We start from the raw sequence: 25,046 nt of genomic DNA on the forward strand, positions 1-25,046 counted from the left end.
GAAAGAGGGATGATAGTGGATGCCTGACACACAGGTCACTATCTCGGAGGTGGTACAGAAACTGCACTATTCCCGTTCAACAGTATCAGTAACGTATCGGGAATAACATCTCATCCTGGACAGTGCTGTGGGCTGAGAAAGGTGGTGGAATGAATGTGGCCATTGATGTTTGCCTCGCATTGTTTCAGCCAACTGGAGAGCAACACTGGCACAAATCATTGCCAAATTCAATGAGGGAGGTGCCAGAAACGTCTCCACCAAGGCCATCAGGTGATTATTAGCTGCAATAGGTTATGGGAGCCACCAACCCACCAGTCTCATTGCTAACACCACGACACAGGACTCTACGCCTCAACTGGGTGAAAGAACATCGGTACTGGTCCTTGGATGATTGCAGACAAGTCTCATTTCCAGTTATTTCAAGCAGACAGGAGGGGGCATATCTGGCGGAAACCACATGAAGCTATGCACTCGTCATGTCAAGGAACCTGAGGTTTGGGGCGTGTTTAACTAGCACATATTGGGACCTCTGGTATGTCTAGACGCATTTCTGAATGCGTCCAAGTTACATGTCCATCCTTGCAGACCATCCACATCTCATGGTCATCGTGCACCCACAGGGCAATAGACTTGTCAAGCAGGACAATGCACCTCCCCAGAGCCATGGTGCTTAGAACATGGTTTGAAGAGCATTCTGCAGATTTTACCACCTTGGATTGGCCTCCCCGTTCACCAGACATGAACCCTGTGGAGCATCTTTGTGATGCTGTGAAAAGATCTGTTCCAGCTTTGGATCCTCCACCCAGGAATGTGATGGAATTATGGACAGCAGTGCAGCAAGTATGGATGGAAATACCAGTGGAATACTTTCGTGAACTTCTGGGCTCAGTTCCTTGCCACGTGGCCCTATCTGGACGAAAGGTGGGCCTACCTGTTACTATGTAGATATCCCATGATTTCTGTCCACTCAGTGTATATCACATAAATGTGATATACACTGAGTGGATGAAATATGGAACGAAAGTGTGTATTGAGTGACCTTGAGCTGTTGTTTTTCTTTTTGCTACAGGTTACTTTAATTATGCAGGCATTTTGTTTGCTAAAGAAATATATATGTTACTCAGAATTTTAATGTGACTGCGCTGTAGTAGTCTATTTGTATAAGTTGGTATAGTGCTCTGTAGTCAACCTTAATGAGATTATGGACCTCATTATAGTTGACTTATGGAATAAAGATTTTTTATACCCAATACTATTGTAATTGAACAGCACTGAGTAGGAATAGGACAACTTAAGCAAAATACTTACAAATACCGTCATTGCATTTCATAGTAATGTTAATTTACATGCTTGCAGCATATGACATGCATTAATTTGGAAGTCTGGGAAATGTTATCAAAACAAACAAAAAAAAGGGGGGGGGGGAAGAGACTTAAAGAGTTTAAGAGCAGGAGACCTTTAAGAAATCTGGCTTCTCTTAGAAAGCCAAATCTCTTAGAGGCCTCCTGATTTTAAAATTCCAAAATCTGCTGTGTTATTATTATCATTATATTTTTTGAATGTGTATAAGTATTTTTAAAATCTAGCACTTTATTTTTATATATTTATTTTTTTTTTTTCAGACATTTCCACATGCCTTTACTACTGGAATTAGTTACATGGAATTTGAAAATGAATCCACAACTTACTTTGTAATATATTTATAAACCATTGTTTGTTTTGTATATAAAGACATGTATATAATTTTACATATTCTATTTAATAAAGGCTATTTTATTTTCATAAAAGTTATAGAGTGAATTACACTAACTTCTGTACACATAATTTTCACTAATATTAATACTCCTTAACATTACTTTTTCTCTTGTTTTGTTTCCAAAGATATAGGGTCAAGTTCAGGATCTGAAAAAGAAAATTAGTATTAACTTCTTAAGATATATGTAGAAGAAATATGGGTCAGAGTGAAAGGATGATATTTTTCAAAAATGCAGTGCAAAAAATAATGAGCCTTTTAATTAAGAGAGAAAAAAAAAATCATGGAGGCTTTATAGTAATGAAGCCTCAATGGGTTTTTCTGGACTACAAACCTGCACCTACTGAGTTCATAAAATTACTCATTTCATCACCACTCTAAAAAGAATCTTAACGTTGTTTTGCTCATAATGATACTCTTGGAGTGTTAATTTGCATACTTGCTTCTGGATGGATAGGTAAATGGAGCTTAGCGAACCATCTGTAGCTTTACGGCAATAGTTCTCATGATTGTTTAAGCCCACATGTGGTTAGTATTTTCATTTCCAATGTTTTACAATTACATTTATTATAATATTGCAATCTGCACTCCAGATGGCTTTTAATCTAAAATTCTTCAGCCACTGGATTCTCTTATTGTGCTGCCATACACCTGTAGTTGAGGAATGATTGAAAAGTTGAGCATAAGTAAGAAAGATACATCTTAAGCTAAAGATGCTGTATCAGATAAATAAGGCGGATGTTCAAGAAGTTCACAATTGTGAATTTTGAACATGCATCTTGTGTGTGTTGGGGGGGTCTGTAATGGTAGGTGAAAAATCATCCCTAATAGGGGAATAACTGATAGTTTGGTCCTTTCTAATAATCCACTAAGGGCAATTCTAATGCCATCACTCTACCACGTGAAGGGACAGACTTTTGCCTTCTTTGAGGCATGATCTGAAAAATGTTTTCAGGTCTCAGCCATCAATCACAAGTCACTCCAACTATAAAATTCTTTGAATTTGAAACAAAACAAAATGATTCTATTGAGTGCCTGTCATAGTTTCAGTTGTAATCAGAGTTGATGGCCGGCCTTATAAGAAAAGGCTAAAGGAGTTGACCCTTTCTTATATTTATTTTTTATTTTTTTTTGTATCATTACAGCCTTTTATATGTTACCCTATATACTTTTTTAGTGATTCACCTGGTTCTGGGAAAGGATTTGCATAGTTGTGGCACCTTACAGTAAACATAATATTAAATAAGTACAGTGAAACTTCTCCTAACGGACATTTTCAAATTCCCCAACTCTCCTCTATTGGTTTTAATGTGTTTTTAGCTTCTGTCTAGCGGACATTCTCTGTAACGGACGCGGACAGGCAATCTGCACTGTTTCGTTTAGATTAGCACTTAATTTGATCTCCCCATAACGGACAGCGGGCGAGCTCGCGGCCCTTTTTCTGGGAACGTTTCTTCCACGTATTGCCTCAATCATGTGTTTATTTTCTATTTCCGATTCTCTGAATTTTATCAAGGTTTACGTTGCAGTTCTAAACCCTTTTTCAAGAATTTTAAGGCATGTGTAAAACTTCTGATGAATTCGGTGTGTGTGTGGGGGGGGGATTTTGTCGGCCTTTCGTCTTTTGAGTTTCAGTTTTCAGTTTTGTTCAGTGTCGTGTGAAGTGCACAATGTCTTCTCGTAAACATTTAACTTTAAAAGATCAAGTCGAACTCATTAATGCGTATGATCGGCAAAAAAAAAAAGTGTTCGCAATCTCACTGCAAAATTCAAAATCGGGAAGATGCAGGTAAGCGACATCCTAAAGAAAAAAAAAAAATGAACTGCTCAAACAATTTTGGCAACACGTAAATGATCAGGTTCAAAAATCATTCCCGAAAACTGTTGGACTTCAAATTTGTCGCGCACGTGCTAAAAAATTCCCATTAATGGGCCTATTATTAGGGAAAAGGCTTTGGAGGTTGCGAAATCTATGGGAGTAAATGAGTTCAAAGCTTCTGTGGGATGGCTAGACAAGTTCAAAACTCGGCATAAAATTTCTTGGAAAACCGTAAGTGGTGAAGGTGGATCTGTTGACACTGGGGTTGTAACAGAGTGGACCGTCAAATTGGAAGATTTATGTCGTAATTTTGAAGCTAAGGATATTTACAACTGTGACGAAACAGGGTTGTTTTTTAAAGCTCTTCCTGAAAAAAACAATGAGCCTAAAAAACGAAAAGTGCCAGGCCGGAAAAATTTCTAAGGAACACTTGACTGTACTATTGTGTACAAATAAGCTGGGAGACTTTGAACAGCCTCTTGTTATAGGAAAACCACAAAATCCTCGTTGTTTCAAGGGCATAAAGTTGAATATTTTGAATGTTGACTGGAAGTCTAATAAAAAAGCGTTGATGACACGAGATATCATGAGCGAATGGATAAGTCACTTTAACCAAAACATGATTCGTCAAAACAGAAAAATTATCCTTTTCATGGATAATGCTGCATCTCACCCGCACATCAAATTGTCCAACATTCAAATCGTTTTTCTGCCACCAAACACATCTGCAGAGAGTCAGCCCTTGGATCAAGGGATAATAAAAAATTTTAAACTTCACTACAGAAAACGTGTTTTAAGACATCTCATTGCAAACATGAACGATGTAACATGTGCAGGTGACCTTGCAAAGAAACTCAGCATCCTAGATGCGATTCAATGGATTTCCTCTTTAGTAAACGCAATTAGAAAACAAACTGTCGTGAACTGTTTTGTAAAGTCTGGCTTCTCAAACGCAAAAATTGAAGTTGTGAACAGCAATGTGGAGCACCAAGAAGAACAAGAACTTCAACATCTATTGATAATGTATGATACTTCCGCTACAAGTGACCCTGGCTACAAAGATATAGACTCGAACCTCACTACAGAAGATGGTGCTCTAGATATCAACGACATTATCATCGATATTTTTCAAGAAGTTCCTCATGAGCATGAAGAAATGGAAGGAGGTCATTCTGTCGAAGAACATATTAACGATGAACCACCGATGAAAATAGAAGAAGCGCTCATACAAATCAATCGTTTAAAAATGTTTTTCGCTGCTGAAGAAGATACTGAAGGACTTTTGATGGTTTCTTCACTCCAAACAAATGTTGAAAACAAAATTATCAGCCGGAAGAAGGTGCAGAAGAAAATAAGTGATTACTGTATGTATTTTTCTTAAGATAAAGTGAAAATATGCATAGCACAATTGTATGTATATTATTTACAAAAATATTGTGCAAAACCTGTATATAATTTAATTTAATTTTACATTAAACGTTTAACGATTTTTCTTTATTTCTTGTGTATGTAATTGTATATTATTTACAAAAATATTGTTCAAAATCTGTATATATTTTAATTTAATTTTACATTAAACGTTTAACAATTTTTTTTTTTTTTTTTTCATTTTCAGCTTTTCCACTGACATTACTTTGGGTATCTGTAAAAATATATATATTTTTACAGATACATAATCAGTCAATGCATAGTGAACACCTTCCTAATAGTGTGTATGTTCTCCTCTTGCTGCTAATACCACTATGGTGAAGCGTGCACTCTACAAGGCCTCTGAATGTTGCAGGATTGCATGGTGGAGGATCCAAACACTGGATTTGTTGTTCCATGTAATCTCAGCGATATTCTGTGGGATTCATATCCAGTGAATTTGGCAGCCTAGTAGCACCTGCAAGTCACTTCTGTGTTCGGTGAAAAACTTTCAAACAATACCAGCAACATGACAGGTCCATTATCCTGCTAGAACATACATGTCAGGAAGACAGTGACCATGATGGGGTGTACCAATCAGTCACAGTGGATAGTTAGTTTTTAGCATTCAGGAAAACATCCCCTATACCAAAACACTACCACCACTTGCCTGTTTGTGTTGGACCAGAGCATCAGAATGATCCTTCTCTGCAATTTGTTACTGTATCTTCCATCTACCATCCTCATGGCATAGCAGTAAATATGATCCATCAGATAAGGTAACTTTTTTTTCCAGTTGTCAATGGTTCAGATGCAAAATTTCAGGTGTCAGTGGTGATGGGTGGCCGCAAGCATGAGTACTTGACCACAGGCTCATAAGGAGGAGGGTTTGCTGGATCACAGTCTTGGAAACACTGCTAGTCTTCCTTTGGTTAAAGTTCATAATCAGCCATTCTACTACTTTCTGTCAGCTTACACAAGACAGAACAGCCTATGTTCACTGCAACCATCGATGAGATGTGAGCACCCACTGCACTGCTCACTACCCTTTGCTCTTGGAACTCCTTAACTACAGCACTCAGCCCACAAGATTCGTAGTTTCCATAATACTGCCACCCTTCAAACAGTACCTGACAATCATCCCTTTTTCAAAATCCATCAAATCACATCCTTTCCCTATGTAAATCAGTACTTCGTATGGACTGCATGCCATGAACCTGCAGTATCACATTTACTGGTTCTCACCCCAACGTGTGCCACCAGGCAGAGAGAAATGGTCAATTGCTAAAACACAGGTGGTCATAATGTTTTGACTGGGTTACAACCTTCAACTTTGTGTTAAACATAAAGGATGAAACATGCACAAAAAAATTTAGAGATTGTGGCCCTCTTGCCTTTTCATTAGCCTACTTCTTAACTACTCTCTGGTTTTTCAGCTTTACTCATATTCCTGCATGCAGTCCTTTACATGATGGCCTGTATACCAATGTCCATATATTCAAAACCACTGTATATTTTCTAGGCTCCAGTTTTCTGCAATGGATTAAACTTATCATTAATTATACAGAGATTTTCTTCTTTACACTACATGGTTTAAATGTGGTCACATGTTTCTTTATTATCTGGACATTTTACCCGTCACAATTTTAATGCAAAGGTCTTTTTTTCTTACTTTGATAACTTCCACAAGTAATCTGGCATACTCAACATTTTACTTATATGCTCCTAAATGTATCATTTGCATTTTAAGTTTCTAAATATTAGTAACCTCTCCTTTATTAGTCTTTTGAATAGTGATTGTACTTAATTTCTGTGCAAAGTTTTTTTTTTTTTTTTTGCATCAACGCTGACCATGCAAATCCCCCCCCCCCCAACATTCAACTCATTATTATTTTTTTATTATTAATTAATTAATATTTAAGATCATATAAACAAAATATTGAGTATGCCAGATTCCTTACGAAAGTTAAAATGCAAAGAAAGGTGATGTTGTTGTTATTTGGTTTTTAGGAGCATTAGCAACTAAGGCCATATTGCTTGGGGGATATGCGGTGGTCATTCCCTGACCTTTCCGCATCCTCCGTATTTGGTGGTCACGGGCTCGAACCCCGGTCTAATCAAGAAGCGTGTGCTATGCACTGCTACTCCCGCCCACCTGGCTATGGAGGCGCCAAAGAAAGGTTTGTTTGTTTGTTTGTTTTAGGGTTTTATGGCACATTAGCATCTAAGGCTATAGGCCAAAGAAAGGTGAGGTAACATTACTTCGAGAAGATGCAATGGAATTTGTGAATGTGTTGACCAGTGTAGGCTTCCAATCTATGTTTTGTTATCTGCTGCTTATCATACAACTGCATCTGAGTCTGCCATTTCCTGTAGCAGTGAACAATATCACTTCTTAAAGCAAGGACTATAGTAAAAATAGATCAAAAATTTTAGTACAGCATTTTCAAGGGTGAACAAAAGGCAACATGCCTGTAAATCTTCAGTACTACAGGGACTTCTAGAAATCTCATTTAGCAATTCTATACAAACCTGAAGGACTTTTTATCATTCCAAATTCATTATCCTATTCCTGAGATGGGGGGGAAAAAGTCATCTGCATTTTCCTAGATATCACTCATACTTCATATGAGTGATATTTATGATATAAAATTTTAGCATTAGCACATGATGCAAGAAAGCAAGCTTATATAGCATCAGCCAAAAAAAAAAAAAAAAAAAACCTCATTTCACCCATCCACTCGCTCCAAGTGTTTGCCTAGTTCTGCCTTGAATCTATTTAAGATATCAAATTCTTCAATGACAGATGGAAGTTTGTTCCAGCAATCAACCACCAGCTGGGTAAAGGCAAACTTCCACACAGCTATCCTACAACTGTCTTTCCTCACTTTAATTTTATGCCCTCTAGGTGATTATTCTGAGCAAGAGGAAGAATCCCATCAACATTGAGCATGCTCAGACCATTCAAGGCTTTATACACACCTCAATCAGATCACCTCGCAGGTGCCTACTCTCCAGCCACTGTAATTTGCAAAACTTAAGCCTTTCTTCATAAGAGCAACCCTTTGTTCCATTCACTAACCTTGTTGCCCTTCTCTGTACTCGTTCCAACAGCTCTACATCCTTAAAATGAGGCCTCCAGACCTGTATACAGTACTCAATATGTGGCCTGACCATTGCCTTATACAATGGGATAATCACCTCCTTATCCCTGTTAGAAAAATTTCTGTATATCATTGACAAGACACTATGAGCTACTTTTGCAGACCATCTGCACTGCTCAGAAAACATCATATCTGCCTGCGCAATTACCCCCAGGTCCTTTTCATTCTCTACCACTGACAGTGTAGCACCACACGGTTGATACGTTACTCCGGGGTTACTGCTTCCCATATGCAGTACTTTACATGTGTCAATGTTAAACTTCAGTTGCCACCTCTCAGCCCATCTGCTCAACTTTTCTAGATCCTGTTGCAGCAGCGTACTGTCATTAGTGTCATTAACAACTCTGCTGACCTTCGTATCGTCTGCAAACTTGGACATTAAGCCTGATATACCATCATCAATATCATTAATAAATACAGAAACAAAATGGACCAAACACTGAATCCTGGGGAACTCCACTAATAATATTTATGCAGAGGCAGGTGATAAATATTTTTGTAGACATCAGAGAATCTGATACTAGTTGTTTATTTGTTAACCCTTCGTCCATTGTGACCAAGGTTAAGAGACAGGTTATAACAAGATTACTTGAATAGGTGGAGTGTGTTATTTATTTTTTTAAAAAAATCCTTCTCGTTGCACTGTGGGGAGGGAGAACACACTTTCTCATTTAATTTGTGTGACATACATTACTTCCTAAAAGTATTGACATAACTTGAATATCCTGGAAAGAATTATGCAGGCAATATTTTTCCTTAAATTTCTTTTCAAAAATAGTGGGAAAATGATTCAATTAACAAATACTAGTAGACAAAACTATTTCAAATAAAAAGGAAATATTTTAAGTAATTTGCACACATAAAAATTCAATGGAAATTTAATTCTGAAAAATGTTAAACATATTTCATTGTGTGTACCCTCCTTGACAGTGATAATTAGCTGAATACAATACAGTATATTAGTATTAGTAATGGCCACATGGTGCAAGAAAGCCTATGGCTTATGCTGCACCAGCCAAAAAGAAAAAGAAAAAAAGCCAAATAAAACAATGATAAAAAAATAAATAAATAATAATTAATAAAAGAAAAGGAAATTAAACCTATCATCCTATGTGCTTCCCTCACCCAGATGACCTTTAAATTTCCCCAAACTGGCGGCCTCTACCACCCATGTAGGCAACTTATTCCAGTAATTTATAACTCGCTGGCTAAAATAAAACTTCCTGGAGTCCAATCTAAACATTTCACCCCGTAACTTGAATTTATGTCCCCTAGTTCTAGCATCATTTATAATCTTGAAAATTTCGTCCTCATTCATTTTACTGATGCCTCTCAGAGTCTTAAACACCTCAATCAAATCTCCTCTAAGGTGTCTAGTTTCCAAACTCTGCAACCCACATATTCAAAGTCGTTCTTCATAAGGACGCCCTTTTGCCGATCTCACCAGGCAAGTTACCCATCTTTGCACCCTTTCAAGAAGCTCGATGTCTTTCTTTAGGTGCAATCTCGATACTTGAACACAGTATTCCAAGTGTGCTCTAATAAAAGCCTTATATAATGGGATTATCACGTCCCTATCTACTTGCAAAAGTTTGATAGATCATCGATAGGACACCATGGGCCTTCCTTGCAACCTGTTTACAATGCTCAGAGAATTTCATGTCTGACCGTATCGTAACACCCAAGTCCCTTTCCTCCAGTACTGGGTTTAGTTGAACTCCACCAAGTGAATAGTTTTGGGATTACTGTTTCCCAGGTGTAATACCTTAAACTTTGTTGGATTAAAGCATAGCTGCCATTTTTCTGACCATTCCTGAAGTCTATCTAGGTCTCTCTGAAGAAGCTCAAGCTTGACAGTGATCATTAACTACTCTACCGATTTTAACATCATCTGCAAATTTAGACATCACGCCCTCTATCCCTTCATCAATGCCGTTTATGAAAATTAAAAACAACAGTGGTTCTAATACTGATCCTTGGGGAACCCCACTTCTTATATCAACCCAATCTGAGGAATAGCCATTTATCACAACCTTCTGCCCTGAAGCCATCCTGATATCTATCTAAGGAATTTCCCAGTGATTTCAACCTGTTCCAACTTATAAAGCAACTGCTCATGTGGGACTGAGTCAAAAGCTTTGCTGAAATCTAAATAAACAATGTCGAAATTATTCCCTAAATCCAGCTTGTGAGTGACCCTTTCAAAATAGCAAACCAGATTAGTTAAACATGATTTTCCCTTTACAAAACCATGCTGAGTATCCTTGAGAATTTCAATTCTATCCAAATGACCCTGAATTCCATCCTTGATCATTGCCTCCATGATTTTCCCTACCACTGAAGTCAGACTGACAAGTCAACAATTCCCACTTCACTCTTAAGAGCCACCCTTATGTATGGGAGATACATTGACACTTTTCCAATCCAACGGAATTCCCCAGTCTAGTGATGCTCGCATAATTAGCCTCAATGGTTCAATGCACTCACTCGCCGCCTTCCTTAAGATATTCCATCAAATATGTATTAGTTTTCCTCCTTACAAGATGAAACAGTTGGGCTGGGCAGTGAGGGGAAAAGAAAAGTGATTTATGAGAGATAAACCACTTTTCTCTTTAGATAGAGATAGACCTTAAAACACTCAAAGTCTGAACTTTTCTTGATATAGTCTAGCAATGACATTTTACAAGTTATGCTGATGAATAAATAGCTAAAAACAGAACACAAAACTGCATTAATAAACAGAAGTGAAATTTATTTAGCTATTAAAGATATATACAAAGTAACTAGCATAATTTTTCAGGAGCTGTCTTGCATCCCTTCTTCTGAGGCATTAAGGGACTACGGTGTGGCTAATGGCCACAGAAAGGCTGAAAAGTGTATTACAGTCCTACAGGCGTGACCTGGCACATCAGTGTAACTGCTTTAATACCCAAATAAATTTAATTCATTTTGGCAGTTGGAATGGAGATGTGCACTGCCAGGTGCGTGAGACGCGAGGTTTAATTGTTTGTTGACGTTTGTGGCTGTGACGCATGATGACGTGGCCAGCGTTTGTCCAATGATAGAACTACTGACTCTGTGATCGGGTTGACTTGGCAACCACTGTTCCTGTTCAAGGATTTATCCGAAGACTTTATATTTAACGATTCCAACCAGGTGGAATCGTTAAATATAAAGTCTTCGGATAAATCCTTGAACAGGAACAGTGGTTGCCAAGTCAACCCGATCACAGAGTCAGTAGTTCTATCATTGGACAAACGCTGGCCACGTCATCATGCGTCACAGCCACAAACGTCAACAAACAATTAAACCTCGCGTCTCACGCACCTGGCAGTGCACATCTCCATTCCAACTGCCATTCATGTATTTTTAATTCTGATGAAGGCTACCATATAGCCGAAAGCTTATATATTTCTTCTTTATTTGTACGCTCTGTGTGTAACTATAATAAATTTCTTAATTCATTTTATTTACACAATTTTACATTCACTCTTTAGTGTTTACAGAATATTTCTATATTCTGTACATTGAATACAGCAGCAGAATATTCCTACTGCTGCACTGAACAAACCATTTTGTGATATGTTTTATTCTGTCTTAGGTAATCTTAAAACATCTGCAGACAAATTATATATAAAGGATAAAAGTGTCATAAGAAAGACGACTTTTTTGTTATCAAGCAAGCAAAAGAGTAATAGAAATCATATAGATCATCCCATTTGCCACTGCATTCAAAAATAACATAAGGCTAGGAGAAAGGCGGTGAACAACTGACATGTGCCTTGAAAGCTTGATGAAGAAAATGTGTAAGTGTTGAGATAATTTAACATGTAAGTGAACAATTTCTTCTATCTCATTATTGACAGGATATACCTCAACATCTCTTCTATGACATGAGAGAGATGTCACACTGATAAAAGAAACTAGCTGAAGTCATATGTACTAAAATTGAAAAGGAAATTGGCTATAATATTAAGGAAGTTGGATTGTAAAAAGTTTAGAAAAGAAAGAATATTTAAGTTAAAAAAAAAAAAGTCAAAATTCAGTGATTTACAGAGTATGACAACTATAAAGAATGAGATACACCAATTTGAAGGGTAGAGCCAAATGGGAATACAAGATTAGATAATCTTTTACAATATCAGGTCATGGCAATTTCTAGATTTACAAATATTGTGTGTTCCTAACAAGTAGTTCATAAATTTAGGAAATTTATTCTATACATATAATGACGTGTGTCAAAAGATTTTTGCAGTTTTATTGCAGGTATCCATCGAAGTTTGAGACACATTTTTAGGCAGTGTTTGCAAATCAATCAATTTTTCCTGCAATATATATTTTTTTTCACTATGATGGTCAATGAGGTATATAGCTGCATGGGAAATGAGACTAAGAGCAACAAGTTGGCTAGGACTGGTACATGAATTTAAAGAAATATAAAGTTGGAAAGAAAAAATAAAGTACATTGAAAAATAAGTCACTGGCACACCTCCCAAGTTAAAACATCAATTTGAATTTTGCCATTTGTAATTTGATTCCATTTGTGTTTACTAATCTATATTGCACCCTTTATATTATTAAGTTATTTTAACCATTCTTACTGCAAAGACAACTGTTATTTTTAAATGTTCAGTTAAACTCCTCTAACCACATTTGGCTGCCCCAGAGTACAAAGCAATTTTTATTAGTGTAATATATATAGTATACATATAACACATTCAACAATGTGGTATGACCTTATTTAATTTATATTTAATGCCAATTCTATTTTCAAATGGTTAGTAAACATTAATACGAAGAAGTATATCCATGAAGAAAAGTTGACAATTTCTAGGAACGCATTAATCACATAACTCGAGGGACGTTTGTATTGTTGAATTATTTAATTTATAGATTACTCTACCCTCCAAAAAGTGTCCAGACTCCTGTTTCCATTGGTCATTGGATTTTTCCACATAAACTAGTGACTGGGACCGGTATATAAGAAGGCATAAAAGCTGTGCAGGGTGGTAGTTGTTCTTGTACAGCACATGATTTTGAGAAGGGTGATGTTGGATGTCACATTGCCAGCTTGCCAATTTGTTCAATTGCTGACAGCCTATGCCATCCAAAGTCAACCACCAATGTTACTATGAAATGGAAGTGTGACCATACTACCACCATCGAACAATGCAGACAAGAAAATGGAAGCTCATTCCATGTGACTAGAGGGTACTTGGGAGGGTAGCACAACAATTGCATCAGACATCCCTGAAAAACATCAACTAGGAGTTTAAGGTAGTGTTGTGAATGCATGGCATATGGAGTTCCACGGTATTTGTTTTCATGGGAGAGTGGCAACACACAACAGTTTCACCTTGCATGGTGAAGTGAATATGGTACTGGTCCGCAGAACAGGGGAAACTAGTTACGTGGAGTGATGGATCTCACTACACCCTATTTTGATCAGATGAGCAAGTACAGGTGCCTGGAGAAAGTCTGCTGCTAGAATACATTGTGGTAACTGAAGTTTGGAGGAGGTGGGATTATGGTGTGGCACTATTTCTCAAGATATGGCCTAGGACTTTGTTAGTTGTCCAGAGAGCCAGAAATGGCAACATCTATCTTAATATTTTGAACAATTCTGCACACCCTGTAATGTAAAAATTATTTATTACAAACCCATGTTTGTTTTAACAGGTTAATTGAGAACAATTCATAGACGTGAATGTATAAAAGTTGGAATGGCCAGTAAAGAGTCCCAATTTGAATCCCGTGGAACATATATAGGATGAATTGGAACAAAAGGCAAGGGGTAAACAAACACATCAATAACTCAGTCACTGTTCTACAGGAAGAATGGAGGGACATACCTGCTACATCTGTTATTTGTTGGTGGAAAGCCTACCCAGGATGGTGAAGTGTCAACAGCCAAAGGGAGACATACTATAGAAGTGAATGGCAGTGATATCAAAGTGAAACTGGTGTATGTGTCCATATACAGTAAACCCCCGATTTAACGGATTTCAGATTTAACAGACCGGACAAATAATAATACAGTAATGTACATATTAATCTCGACCATATGTTTTTTTTTTTTTTTTTAGGTTTTACAAAACTTCAGTATTATTATTAATTAAAAATTAATAATAATTACCTATTTCCATTATTGTTTTGATAATTACCTACTTTTATTTTTATAACGTTGATAGCCTAAATAAATTTAAGGCTGGGCTGGACAGGTATTTGGAAAGAATGGAAGGGTGAAATGGGAGAGTTTTTTTTGGCTGATGCTGCTTTCTTCCATCATGTGCCTCTACTAATACTAAATGCTAATAATCAAATTCAGGAAATTATTATTTTTTTTTTCTTAAAACGTTTTCAAATAGCTGTTTTCCCAGATTAGAGATAACAGATAAGAGCAGGCGGTGACTTGCGAGCTGAATGTGACTCAGGACACTAAACTGCAGGTCTACCAACTCGCTTTTTTTCGGTCTTAGTCTGCCTCGAGCATCAGGTTGTATAGTGTTTCTGTGATTTCTGAATTGTGACTTTATTTATTAAATAATTTTGCAAGCCTTACAATTTAAAATGGCATCAAGTGATAGAAGAGTTAAAAGAAAGCGTGTGAACTTAAATGTGGCACAGAAATTAGAGCTAATTGAGAAATTAGAACAAGGTGTCTCAGTAGCACATTTGTGAAATTTACAGCGAAAAAAAAACACTGTTTCTGATATCTGTAAATCAAAGGCCAAATTGCAACATAATTTTATATTGTACAGTATTGTATATTGTATTAAAGCTTTTTTTTTTTTTTTTTACATTAAGAACAATAAAAAATGGCCCCCAGGTTACATTCGAGTTAACCCCTTCTTCCCTATTTGTCCATTAAATTGAGGATTGACTGTACTTTTTTTGGAGGGTTGCATAAAAACTGGTGGATGATTTGATAGAAGCTAATGGATATGGTATGAAGATATGAGTGAATTCTGGCTGACGTGTGGCAGACATATGATGATATAATAACAAAAAAAAAGTACTTGCAGCCCTCATTTTGCGCTGGTCAGATTTGCGCCAATTCGCAATAGTGCCGATCACTGACAACAACGGCATTTTAATTTTATTTATTTATTTTTGCAATTTTTTTTATGTGAATCCCAAACACGAGAGGTATTAGAACCTATAGTACTTAGTACCGTGCTTCACAACTTGGTGATTCTCTTTTCCAATGGAGCCTTTATCTCATGGCTATTCCCAACCTCGTATTATTTGACATTGTAAGAATGCAAAATAGGATGATTTGCAAGATTTCTTTTCTTCTTTTCCTTGGTCGAATTACTGTTTCAAAACTTCTGATTTCAACGTTTGCTCAGATCGTGTCAGTGAAATTATTCTTGTAGGAATGGAATCCTTTATTCCACACTCCACTTTAAAATCTCGTCCTTTATCTAAACCTTAGTTTTCCAATAAATGTGCTAATGGTGTTCAAGAGAAGAAAGTTGCATATTGTAACTGGCTTGTTTCCAAATCAAGATTCATTTTCTGCCTTCACCAAAGCTCGCAACAATTGTAAAGCAGTTATTAATCAGTACAAATTAGATTTTGAACAGGCTAAGAGTAGAAAATTTGCTTCTTGCCCTAATGGTAGCTGAGCATTCTAGTCTCTTCCCAAAGCTAATTGGCTGCAGCTTTTTCCCCTCTGTGCTCCCACCTCTGCCAAAACCAGATGCTTCTGTTATCACTTCAGCCAAGGATAAAGCTGAACTGCTAGCATCCCATTTTTCCTCCAACTCCTGTATCAATGATCTTGGTAAAAACACCTCCCACCACTCCCAACACGCTCCATTCAATGCCTCCTGTGGTCTTCCGTCAAAAGGATGTCAGAAGGATTTTGACGAATTTTGAACCGAAGAAAGCTCCATGTACTTGTTCTCAAAACCTGTGCTCCTGAATTTACTCATGTTCTTTGCCGCCTTTTTTGACTTTATTATTCCAAAGGCGTTTTTCCTTCTGCTTGGAAATTTGCTCATATCCAGCCAGTTCGTAGCCGAGTGGGTAGGAGCGGGAGTGCAGTAGCACACGCTCCTTGAGTAGACTGGGGTTCAAGCCCCTGACTGCTGAATATGGTCGATCTTGAGGAGGCTTCCATCCTGCAGTGGGTTGATAATGGCTGCACTTTACTTTACTTTTACCGTGCTTGGGTTGGAGGTTGAGAAGACAAAAGAAGATATTTGTTGACATTGGACTTGAACTTCTGTAGATTGTAATTTTCAGGAAATACATATGAAGGAAGGTTGTTCCAGAAAACAGCAGTTGAATGAATAAATGAAGAAGATGAAAAGTTGGTTCTGTGAGTTTGAAGTTGGACAGTAAATGGATGTTGGCTGGTGGCGGCACGTGTTCGGACTGTTTTGAAAGAGAGAGCGGGAATTATAGAAGCCAATTCAGAAGAACAGTGCCCGTGGAAGTATCTGTAGAAGAGGCATGCAGCAGAAACAGTACATCTATGAGAAAGCGAGTGGAGAGAGACTGTTAGAGATGAATCATTAATTAACCTAACTGCCCTCTTCTGAATGGAATCAAGAAGCCTGAGAGAGGTTTTGGGGGCACCACCCCAGATGTGGGAACAATATTCCGTGGCAGGGCGGATTTGCGATTTATACAGAGTGAGCAGCTGTTTGGAAGAAAAGTAACGCCGAGAGCGAAAGAGAAAACCAAGTTTTTTAGATGCAGAGGAAGCAATATTTGTAATGTGCTTGTGCCAAGAGAGATTAGAAGTCAGGGTAATCCCCAAAAGAGATATATCGTTTTGCCTAGAAATCGGAGTGTCACTAAAGATAAGCATAGGAGCAGAAGAATCCTTTTTGCGAGATATAAGACAAGACTGAGTTTTAGAAGGGTTGAAATCAACTAAGTTGTCTTTGCCCCACTGGAGAATTACCTGAAGATCGGCATTTAAGGAATTGGTAGCAGATTTTCGAGAAGTTGAAGCTGATTGAGCAGGACAAGGTTTCTCAAAATGGAAAGTGGAATGCAATGTGCTATCATCGGCAAAACTATGGATAGGATTTCCAGTCAGTGGAAGAAGGTCATTAATATACAAGAGGAAATATAAATTTAAAGTTGAAAATCGTCAGAAAAATTTATCGGCATCATACTGTGCTATGTATCATGCACTATTCATGTGATTTAGGACAATCAACAATTAGCGCATCCGCATCAGAGACGAGAAAGATTGCCGCCCTCAAAGTAACCACTCGTGGATGCAGATGGTAAAGGCCACTGCAGTGAAGCATTCAGGTGGTTGTTGTTTACGCTATTTACACATGTTTGAAATTTATTACGCTAACATTTTTTTATTAATTGTGCTATTAATAAATTAAATAATAATAGTGATAGTCATGTGCAGTTTTTGCCAGTCGTGTTATAAAGAGATGCCATGTCTGGTAAAAGTAGTTAATTGAATCCTAGTGCAATATTCAGTGGATGGAATCTGGTGAAAGCCACCCTAATGTTTGTAGGGCTATGAATATGCCTCCATCGACTATTACTACAACTATGAAGAATGCTAATAAAATAAAACAATCAATGCAAAGTGGTAGGTAAAATGTTTGGTGCCCGGAACCTAACCCTGTGATTTCCAATTGACTCCATTATATAAAGGGTTCCATTTGCACCTGTCTCCCCAGGAACCTAATCCCGACGTAAATCGAGGGCTACCTGTATGGCACACATTATTTTTATGCAGTGACCGACTAGGCAAGATAACTGATAATCAGGATTCTTCCAAAATACAACAATCATCAAGACTTAAAGTTGCCAGGTTTGTTTTATTTATTTATTGTATAATGTCCTATGGTAAACAACAGGTTAAATAATGATAAAATAAAGCTAAAAAAATAAATGTGTAAATATCGTGGGGGAAAAAAATGAAAATATCTTGTGGATGTTTTGTGAATAATTCTGTATAGTTGCAGAAGTTGAACAAAAGTTCATAAAGAGCTGGAGTTGTAAACAGAATTTACAATGTCAAAAATAGTGGTAAGATCTAAATTTTGTATATCAAGCTATTACTACATACAGAATTACCACCTTTAAAAGTGAAGGAATAGTATAGTGAATAATTAGTCAAATTAAATAGATGGGTTTTACAGAATTGTAGATAGAAATGGACTTAGTTAAAATAAGAACTAAAAAAAAAAAAAAAAAAAAAAAAACTGTTCTATCAGAAATTAGTATAGGGTTTATCTGAAGGTTTTCTAACATTTCTCTATGCTTAATGAATTTAAGTTGCTTTAGTCCAAGTAATTTTTTAGCAAGTTTAGAAATATCAAATTATTATTAAATTCAGAAATAGCATTACTATAAAAGTAACTGACATTTTGGTTGTCCCAAAATTTAAAATAGTAACAATATTATGATTAAATGTAACTTGGTTTCAAACCTTTAAAACTAAATGTTGGAAATTTTTCTATATCTATTCCTTGCCCTCCTCCAAACTGTTTTTGTACTCTTTCAAGCTCATCAGCTAGTTGTCTATCAATCTCTGGTGTAGCATCGACAAGACCACCTCCTTGGGATCTAAATAAGAGTAATTGTATTTTACTACACTTTTATTAATACAGATTGAAATAAATTTGAAATATTTACCTAACATCTTAATCCAATAAAGTATTCTCGTTTTGGTGTAAGAAATTAAGAATAATAGCTTAATTTAGCTTAACTTAATTTGCATCATGTTGCTATTTTATTTTAGTTTTGGTTTTTTTTTAGGAGCATTAGCAACTAAGGCCATATTGCTCCGGGGATATGTGGTGGTCGTTCCCTAACCTTTCCACATCCTCCGTATTTGGTGGTCACGTGCTCGAACCCCGGTCTAATCAAGAAGCGTGTGCTACGCATTGCTGCTCCTGCCCACCTGGCTATGGAGGCACTGCACCATGTTGCATCAGATTCACTAGTCACAGTGCTTTCCCATCTGAAATCAATTCTTGTTTTATTTTTATATTCAGCTTTGTGTAAACCTGGGTAGTGGTGGCATCTCATTTAGCCTATCAAAAATTTTCCTTTTAATTTCTGAAAGAAAAAAAAATACATATATATATATATATATATATATATATTTTTTTTTTTTTAATTACGTAATGAATATTAAGTCTCATTAATTCTTTATGTATTGGAGTCCATCAGAGTCATTGGTATACTCCAAGCAGAACGTTAAAAAGTTTTCAAGAATAATAATTTAAAAAATATATATATATAATAAACAAATCTGCAGCCATTGTCAATCCACTGCAGGATTGAGACCTCAACATGTCACGTTGAAGAGTGCCCCCATCCTGCCATAATCTCCCATGCTGCTCCAGTGCAGTTTGGCAGATCAACCGTATTTAGCAGTCTGGGGCTTGAGCCCCAGTATATTCAAAGGACGTGTGATCCTTATGAAGGATCCTAGAAGCCTGTCTGCACTATCAGAAAAATTCAAGTAGGACACTATACAATTACTCCCAGGTCTTTTTTATTCTCCACTATCTTGGGTGTAGTTGCAGTTAACAAGTACGATGCCACCTAAATGTGAGAGAACTCATTCAATATGCTTTAATTTAGGAACTAGATACAAAAAATAATTTTGATATCATATACTTGGATTTCAGGAAAGTTTTTGACACTGTTACTGTTTGTTTCGGGATTTATTGGGTGCATCGGCAACTATGGCCATAGTGCGCCAGATACTGTTGAACATGGAAGATTAATATACAAATTGGAGCAGTATAGTATTAAGGTTAAGTTGCTACAATGGATAAAAGGGTGGTTGAGTGGGAGAAGAGTGGAGAGTGGTAATCAATGGACTGGTAATCCATTCAATGGAGTGGAGAGTGGTAATCAATGAACTCTTAGTGGAATAATGTTATTAGTGGAGTCCCACAGGGTTCGGTGCTGGGCCCACTGTTGTTTGTATATTTATCAATGAATTGATGAAGGTATATCAGGCTTAGTGTTAAAGTTTTTTTTTTTTTTTTTTTTATGAAAACCCCAAACACGAAAGGTATCGAAACCTATAGTACTTAGTACCGTGCATGGGTTGAAGGAGAAGTATGGGGGAAGGGGGGGATGCTGGAAACTTTGCTCTAGAGACTAAACATGGGTTTCACCACTTCAAGCCCCCAATAAGCAAAGTGGTGGTATTTCACCAGCAGATGAAAGTCATCTACCACCTACTCCAGCATTAGTCTTCTGGGGTAATTTAGCAAGAAATCGATAAAGGTATGCTATTTATCCTCACATTTTATTAGTTTACAGGGCGCTCGCATATCAAAAGGCATATTATATGCTTAGTAACGAGGAGCGATCACTTTATTTACCCTTTCATAATGTGAAACTGTGTGATGTTTGAGAATGGTCACAGCATTTATGCTCAAATTGTTATTTACAAAACTTCAAAATTCTGCCAGAACTCACTCTACAGAGCTCCACTGCATTCTGGGAACAAATGCGTGAACAGATGACACAAAGATTGGCAGGGTTGTTAATGACAGCTCGCTACTGCAACAGGATCTAGAAAATTTGGGAAGAGGGGCTGAGAAGTGGCAACTGAAGTTTAACATTGACAAATGCAAAGTACTGCATATGGGTAGAAGTAACCCCCAGAGGAACGTACCAACTGTGTGGTACTATACTTAGGATGGTAGAAAATGAAAAAGACCTAGGAGTGATTGTGCAGTCAGATATGAAGTTTTCTGAGCAAAGCAAACAGGCTGCCAGAGCAGGTCGTGGAGTATTGTCAATGTTATACAGGAATTTTGCTAGCAGGAAAAAGGAGTGATTATTCCATTGTATAAGGCAATGGTCAGGCCACGCCTTGAGTACTGCGTACAGGGAAGGGCAACAAGATTGGTGAGGGGAACAAAGGGGTCCTCTTAGCAAGAAAGGCTTAAGTTCTGCAAATTGCAGTGGCTGGAGACTAGGCACCTGCGAGTTGATCTGATTGAAGTGCATAAGACCTTGAATGGCTTGAGCACACTGAATTCTGATGGGATTCTTCCGCATGCTCAGATTATGAACCCGAGAGGGCATAAATTCAAATTGAAGGAAGACAGTTGTAGAATAGATGTGGAAATTTTTCTTTAGTCAGCGGGTGGTTAATTGCTGGACAAACTTTTAGAGGGAATGGTTGTGTGAAATTTTTTTTTTTTTTTTTTTTTGGCTGATGCTATATAAGCTTATACACTTGCTTTCTTGCATCACATGTCACTATTACAAACAAAGAACAAATAAAACCATCCTTAAACAAATACCAAGCAATACTGCAAAGCATTCAATAAGTGTGCCAAGACAGTAGTTGGTAATTTTTGTGTGCTTTATGTTTACAGCACTCGATTGATCGCTTAAGAATGCCTACTGTTTACAACCTAGCACTTGGGTGCATTTCGAACTCAGATATGTGACGTGGCACATTACCCCTAATAACAATTATATGCATAAATACAGTGAACGTACTAATTCGTATGTTATTCTGGGATTACTGTTACCCATATACAGTATCCTGCATTCATCAATGTTAAACCTCAATTGTTAAACTCATTTGTTAGACCTCTCCTCTCAGTCCTGTGCCTAATTTTTCTAGGTCTTGTTACTGGAGTATGCCACGACTCTTGTCATTACCAACCCTGACAACCTTTGAATAATCTGAAAACTTAAATAGTAAGTTTGATATGCCTTCATCAATACTGTTAATAATTATTGTATTGCTTGATTCAATTTCATCAACTTTTAAATCTGAATGCTAAAGAATTCAGACTCTCTACTCAGACTTTCATGCTACCAAAAACAAAATAATTTCTGCTTTAATACAAATAGCTGAACTTATTCAATAGTAATAGCATTCACCATATAGTACAAGAAAGCCACATGGTTTTTCCTGCACTGGCAAAAAAAAAAGCAAAAAACAAAATACAAATTATGTTCTTCCCTCCTATTCAGTAACTATTCAGTTGACCTTTGAATTCATTCAAACTTCCAGCCTCAACTACCTGTGTGGGAAATTTGTTTCAGCAATCAACAACTCACTGACTCAAAGAAAACTTCCTACAATTTAATCTAAACCTCAAGCCATGCAGTTTGAATTTACAACCCCTAGTTCTGGAATTCTTTATAAGTGAATTCCACCTTCATTCGTTTTACTCATCCCTCTCAGAGCCTCGTAAACCTCAATCAGGTCACCTTTGAGGTGCCCGGTTGCCAATCTCTGTAGCCCACATAATTGGAGTCTTTCCTCATATGGTTGTCCTACCGACCTCACCATTTGAGTTGCCTATCTTTGGACCTTTCCAAGAAGCTCAAGTCTTTTTTCAGATGAGGTTTCCATACTTAAACACAGTATTCCAAATGCAGCCTTACAACTGCCTTATACAGTAGGATTATGACCTCCCTATCTCTACAGGATAACATTCATAAATCACCAATAGGATACCACAGGCTTTCCTGGCTGCCTGTTTACACTGTTCAGAAAACTTCATATCTGCCATTATTTTTACTCCCAGATCCCTTTCCTTCTCCACTGTTTTTAATTCAACCTCACCAAGTGCATAATTTACTTTAGGGTTGCTATTCTCCAATTGTAAGAATGCATTTAGTAGGATTAAAACATAGCTACCACCTCTCTGACCATCTTTTGAAGTCTGTTCAAGTCATCCTGAGGGAGCACTGCCTGGCACTGATCATTAATGACTGCCAATCTTTACATCTGCAAATTTTGACAATATGGCTTCTATCCCTTCGTCAATGTCATTCATGAAAATGATAAACAACGGTGGTCCAAGAACTGATCCCTGGGGGATGAACCCCACTCATGATGTTACATCAGTCTGAAGATTATCCATTAATCACAACCCTCTGCCTTCTGCACTGTAGCCACCTCGTAATTCATTATAGAATCTTACCAGTAATCTCAACCTGTTCAAGGTTATACAGTAATCTCCCACGAGGGATGAGGCAAATGTTTTGCCCAAATAAACTATGTCGAAATTATTCCCTAACTCCAGCTCATGAGTAGCTGTGTCAAAATAGCCTACTAAGTTAGTTCAGTATGATTTATCCTTAACAAAGCCATGTTGTGTGTCCTTCAGAATGCACATCTATCTAAACATCATTGGATCACACTCTCAATCATTGCCTTAAGATTTTTCTTACCACCGAAGGCAGACTAACCAGTCTGTAGTTACCAACTTTGCTCTTAGAACTGCTTTTATGTATTGGCACCTCTCCATTCCAAAGGAATCTTCCCAGAGTCCAAAGGTGCCCCATAATTAACTTTGATGGTTCAATACACTCCCTCATAACGGTAGTTTTGGGGGAGATAATGATATACAGGCAGTTTCCCAGGTTTACAAGTTTTTATTTTCCAGTATCAACAAAATAGAAAATATGAACATTAATTGCAAAAAATGAATGTTAAACATTCATAAACACTGCATTTCAAGCCACGTATACCCAGTTATTTATGAATCAACACAATATTTGTGTTGATTCATAAAATCAACACAAAGCAGAACGGATATGGGTGTATTTTGAATACTCAGTCCGAGTATTAAGAACATACTTAATGTATGAAACAATGCTGTCGTTAAATCAAATTTGGAGGTTGACTTATTTTGTATATGTACGAATTTGCACTATTTTTAATTCCATGCTCATCCATCAAACAAATCCCTTTTCAAACACCCAACCCAACAGCCATTACTGCCTCATTTTTTTTACCCTAGTGTATTCTCTTCCATTTTATTTTTTTAGAAAGATTCATGGGCCAATGAATGGTCTGAGGCTATCTAACCAGGAGGGGATCCCCACATTTAAGCTAGACTTGTGAGAAACTAAGATTACTGACCTAATTTCCACTCTGTTTACACTCTGACATGACTGCTAGGTCAGAGGAATTTACTCCTAATCATTTTGGCAGTGAATACAATCATTAACTATATTTGGCAGTCTTGATGTGGGCTCAAAACCACAGTCAACTTAAAATGCATGTGCTACTGCCCTTCTGTACTTGCCTCCTCGGTCAAAGGTGTTCAGAATACAAAACAAGATTGAAAGAATGAATTCCTTTTCTCTGTACCTACACCAATAATAAATAATATGTCACAAAATACAAAGGGAAAAAAATGGGAATTCCTTAAGAAAATGGGGCAAAATACCAATCTCCTGCTGCTTTAGCAAGTAGTCACAGATACTGATAGCACAGTCAAACCAATGAAGTGTCAGGTGACAGATTAATTTCACTGAACCTGGAATCTAAGGGCCGTGCTGAAGTGTTTAGAAGATCAAAGTCCTATTTCATACTGTTCAATTCCACTTGTGTAAACTGTTGTCATCTTTGATGCTTTCTTCTTCACCAGTGCTTATTTGAGAAACACTCAGAATATGTCTACTGGAAATATCCAAGTTCTGAGTTTTAGCTGTAACTGCTATGGGAGACAGAACAAACAGATGACAGCAGATTTGGATATTGCAAATGTAAGCTTTATTTTCAATGCTATATCCTGTAATATCGCATATACAATAATATGTGGTCTCTGGGTTCAAGTCATATTATAGGTACATCTATCTGTCACTGAGTGTTCGTGAAGGGATAGAAAAGAAACAGATGCCAAGAATAATTCTGATATTATGTACAGGTAACCCTTGTATAACGTGGAGGTTTGGTTCCAGAAATATCACACATTACAGAAATCGCGTTATATGAGGTTCAGGTTTTATATAAAATGTAGGGTTGTTCCATAGTGTTTTTTTAATTATAAAAACAACAATGACATTCAACAAAAACATATTTTATTCATTCAAGAATGCATGTAACTAACTGTTTAACAAATACATAGCATAAAATTATAAAAATTAGGAATTGTACATAAATTTCATTGCACATAAT

General features: G+C 37.0%; 1 protein-coding gene across 2 annotated transcripts in view; it reads right to left on the minus strand.

Annotated features, from left to right (window-relative positions):
* Nucleotides 1-1,797: 1,797 nt before the first annotated feature.
* Nucleotides 1,798-25,046, minus strand: part of ATPsynCF6 (ATP synthase, coupling factor 6) — a 49,650-nt gene continuing 26,401 nt past the window's right edge. For both annotated transcript variants that reach the window (XM_090381434.1, XM_090381436.1), the window contains exons 3-4: nucleotides 18,567-18,703; nucleotides 1,798-1,902 (exon numbers count right to left, since the gene is read on the minus strand). In XM_090381434.1, coding sequence (XP_090237560.1) covers nucleotides 1,853-1,902; nucleotides 18,567-18,703 — 187 coding nt within the window. In that variant the 3' untranslated portion in view covers nucleotides 1,798-1,852. The remainder of the gene's footprint in view (nucleotides 1,903-18,566; nucleotides 18,704-25,046) is intronic.

This window comes from Mastigoproctus giganteus, chromosome 9, assembly GCF_048544385.1.
Source record: "Mastigoproctus giganteus isolate SK-2022 chromosome 9, ASM4854438v1, whole genome shotgun sequence".
NCBI lineage: Eukaryota > Metazoa > Arthropoda > Arachnida > Uropygi > Thelyphonidae > Mastigoproctus > Mastigoproctus giganteus.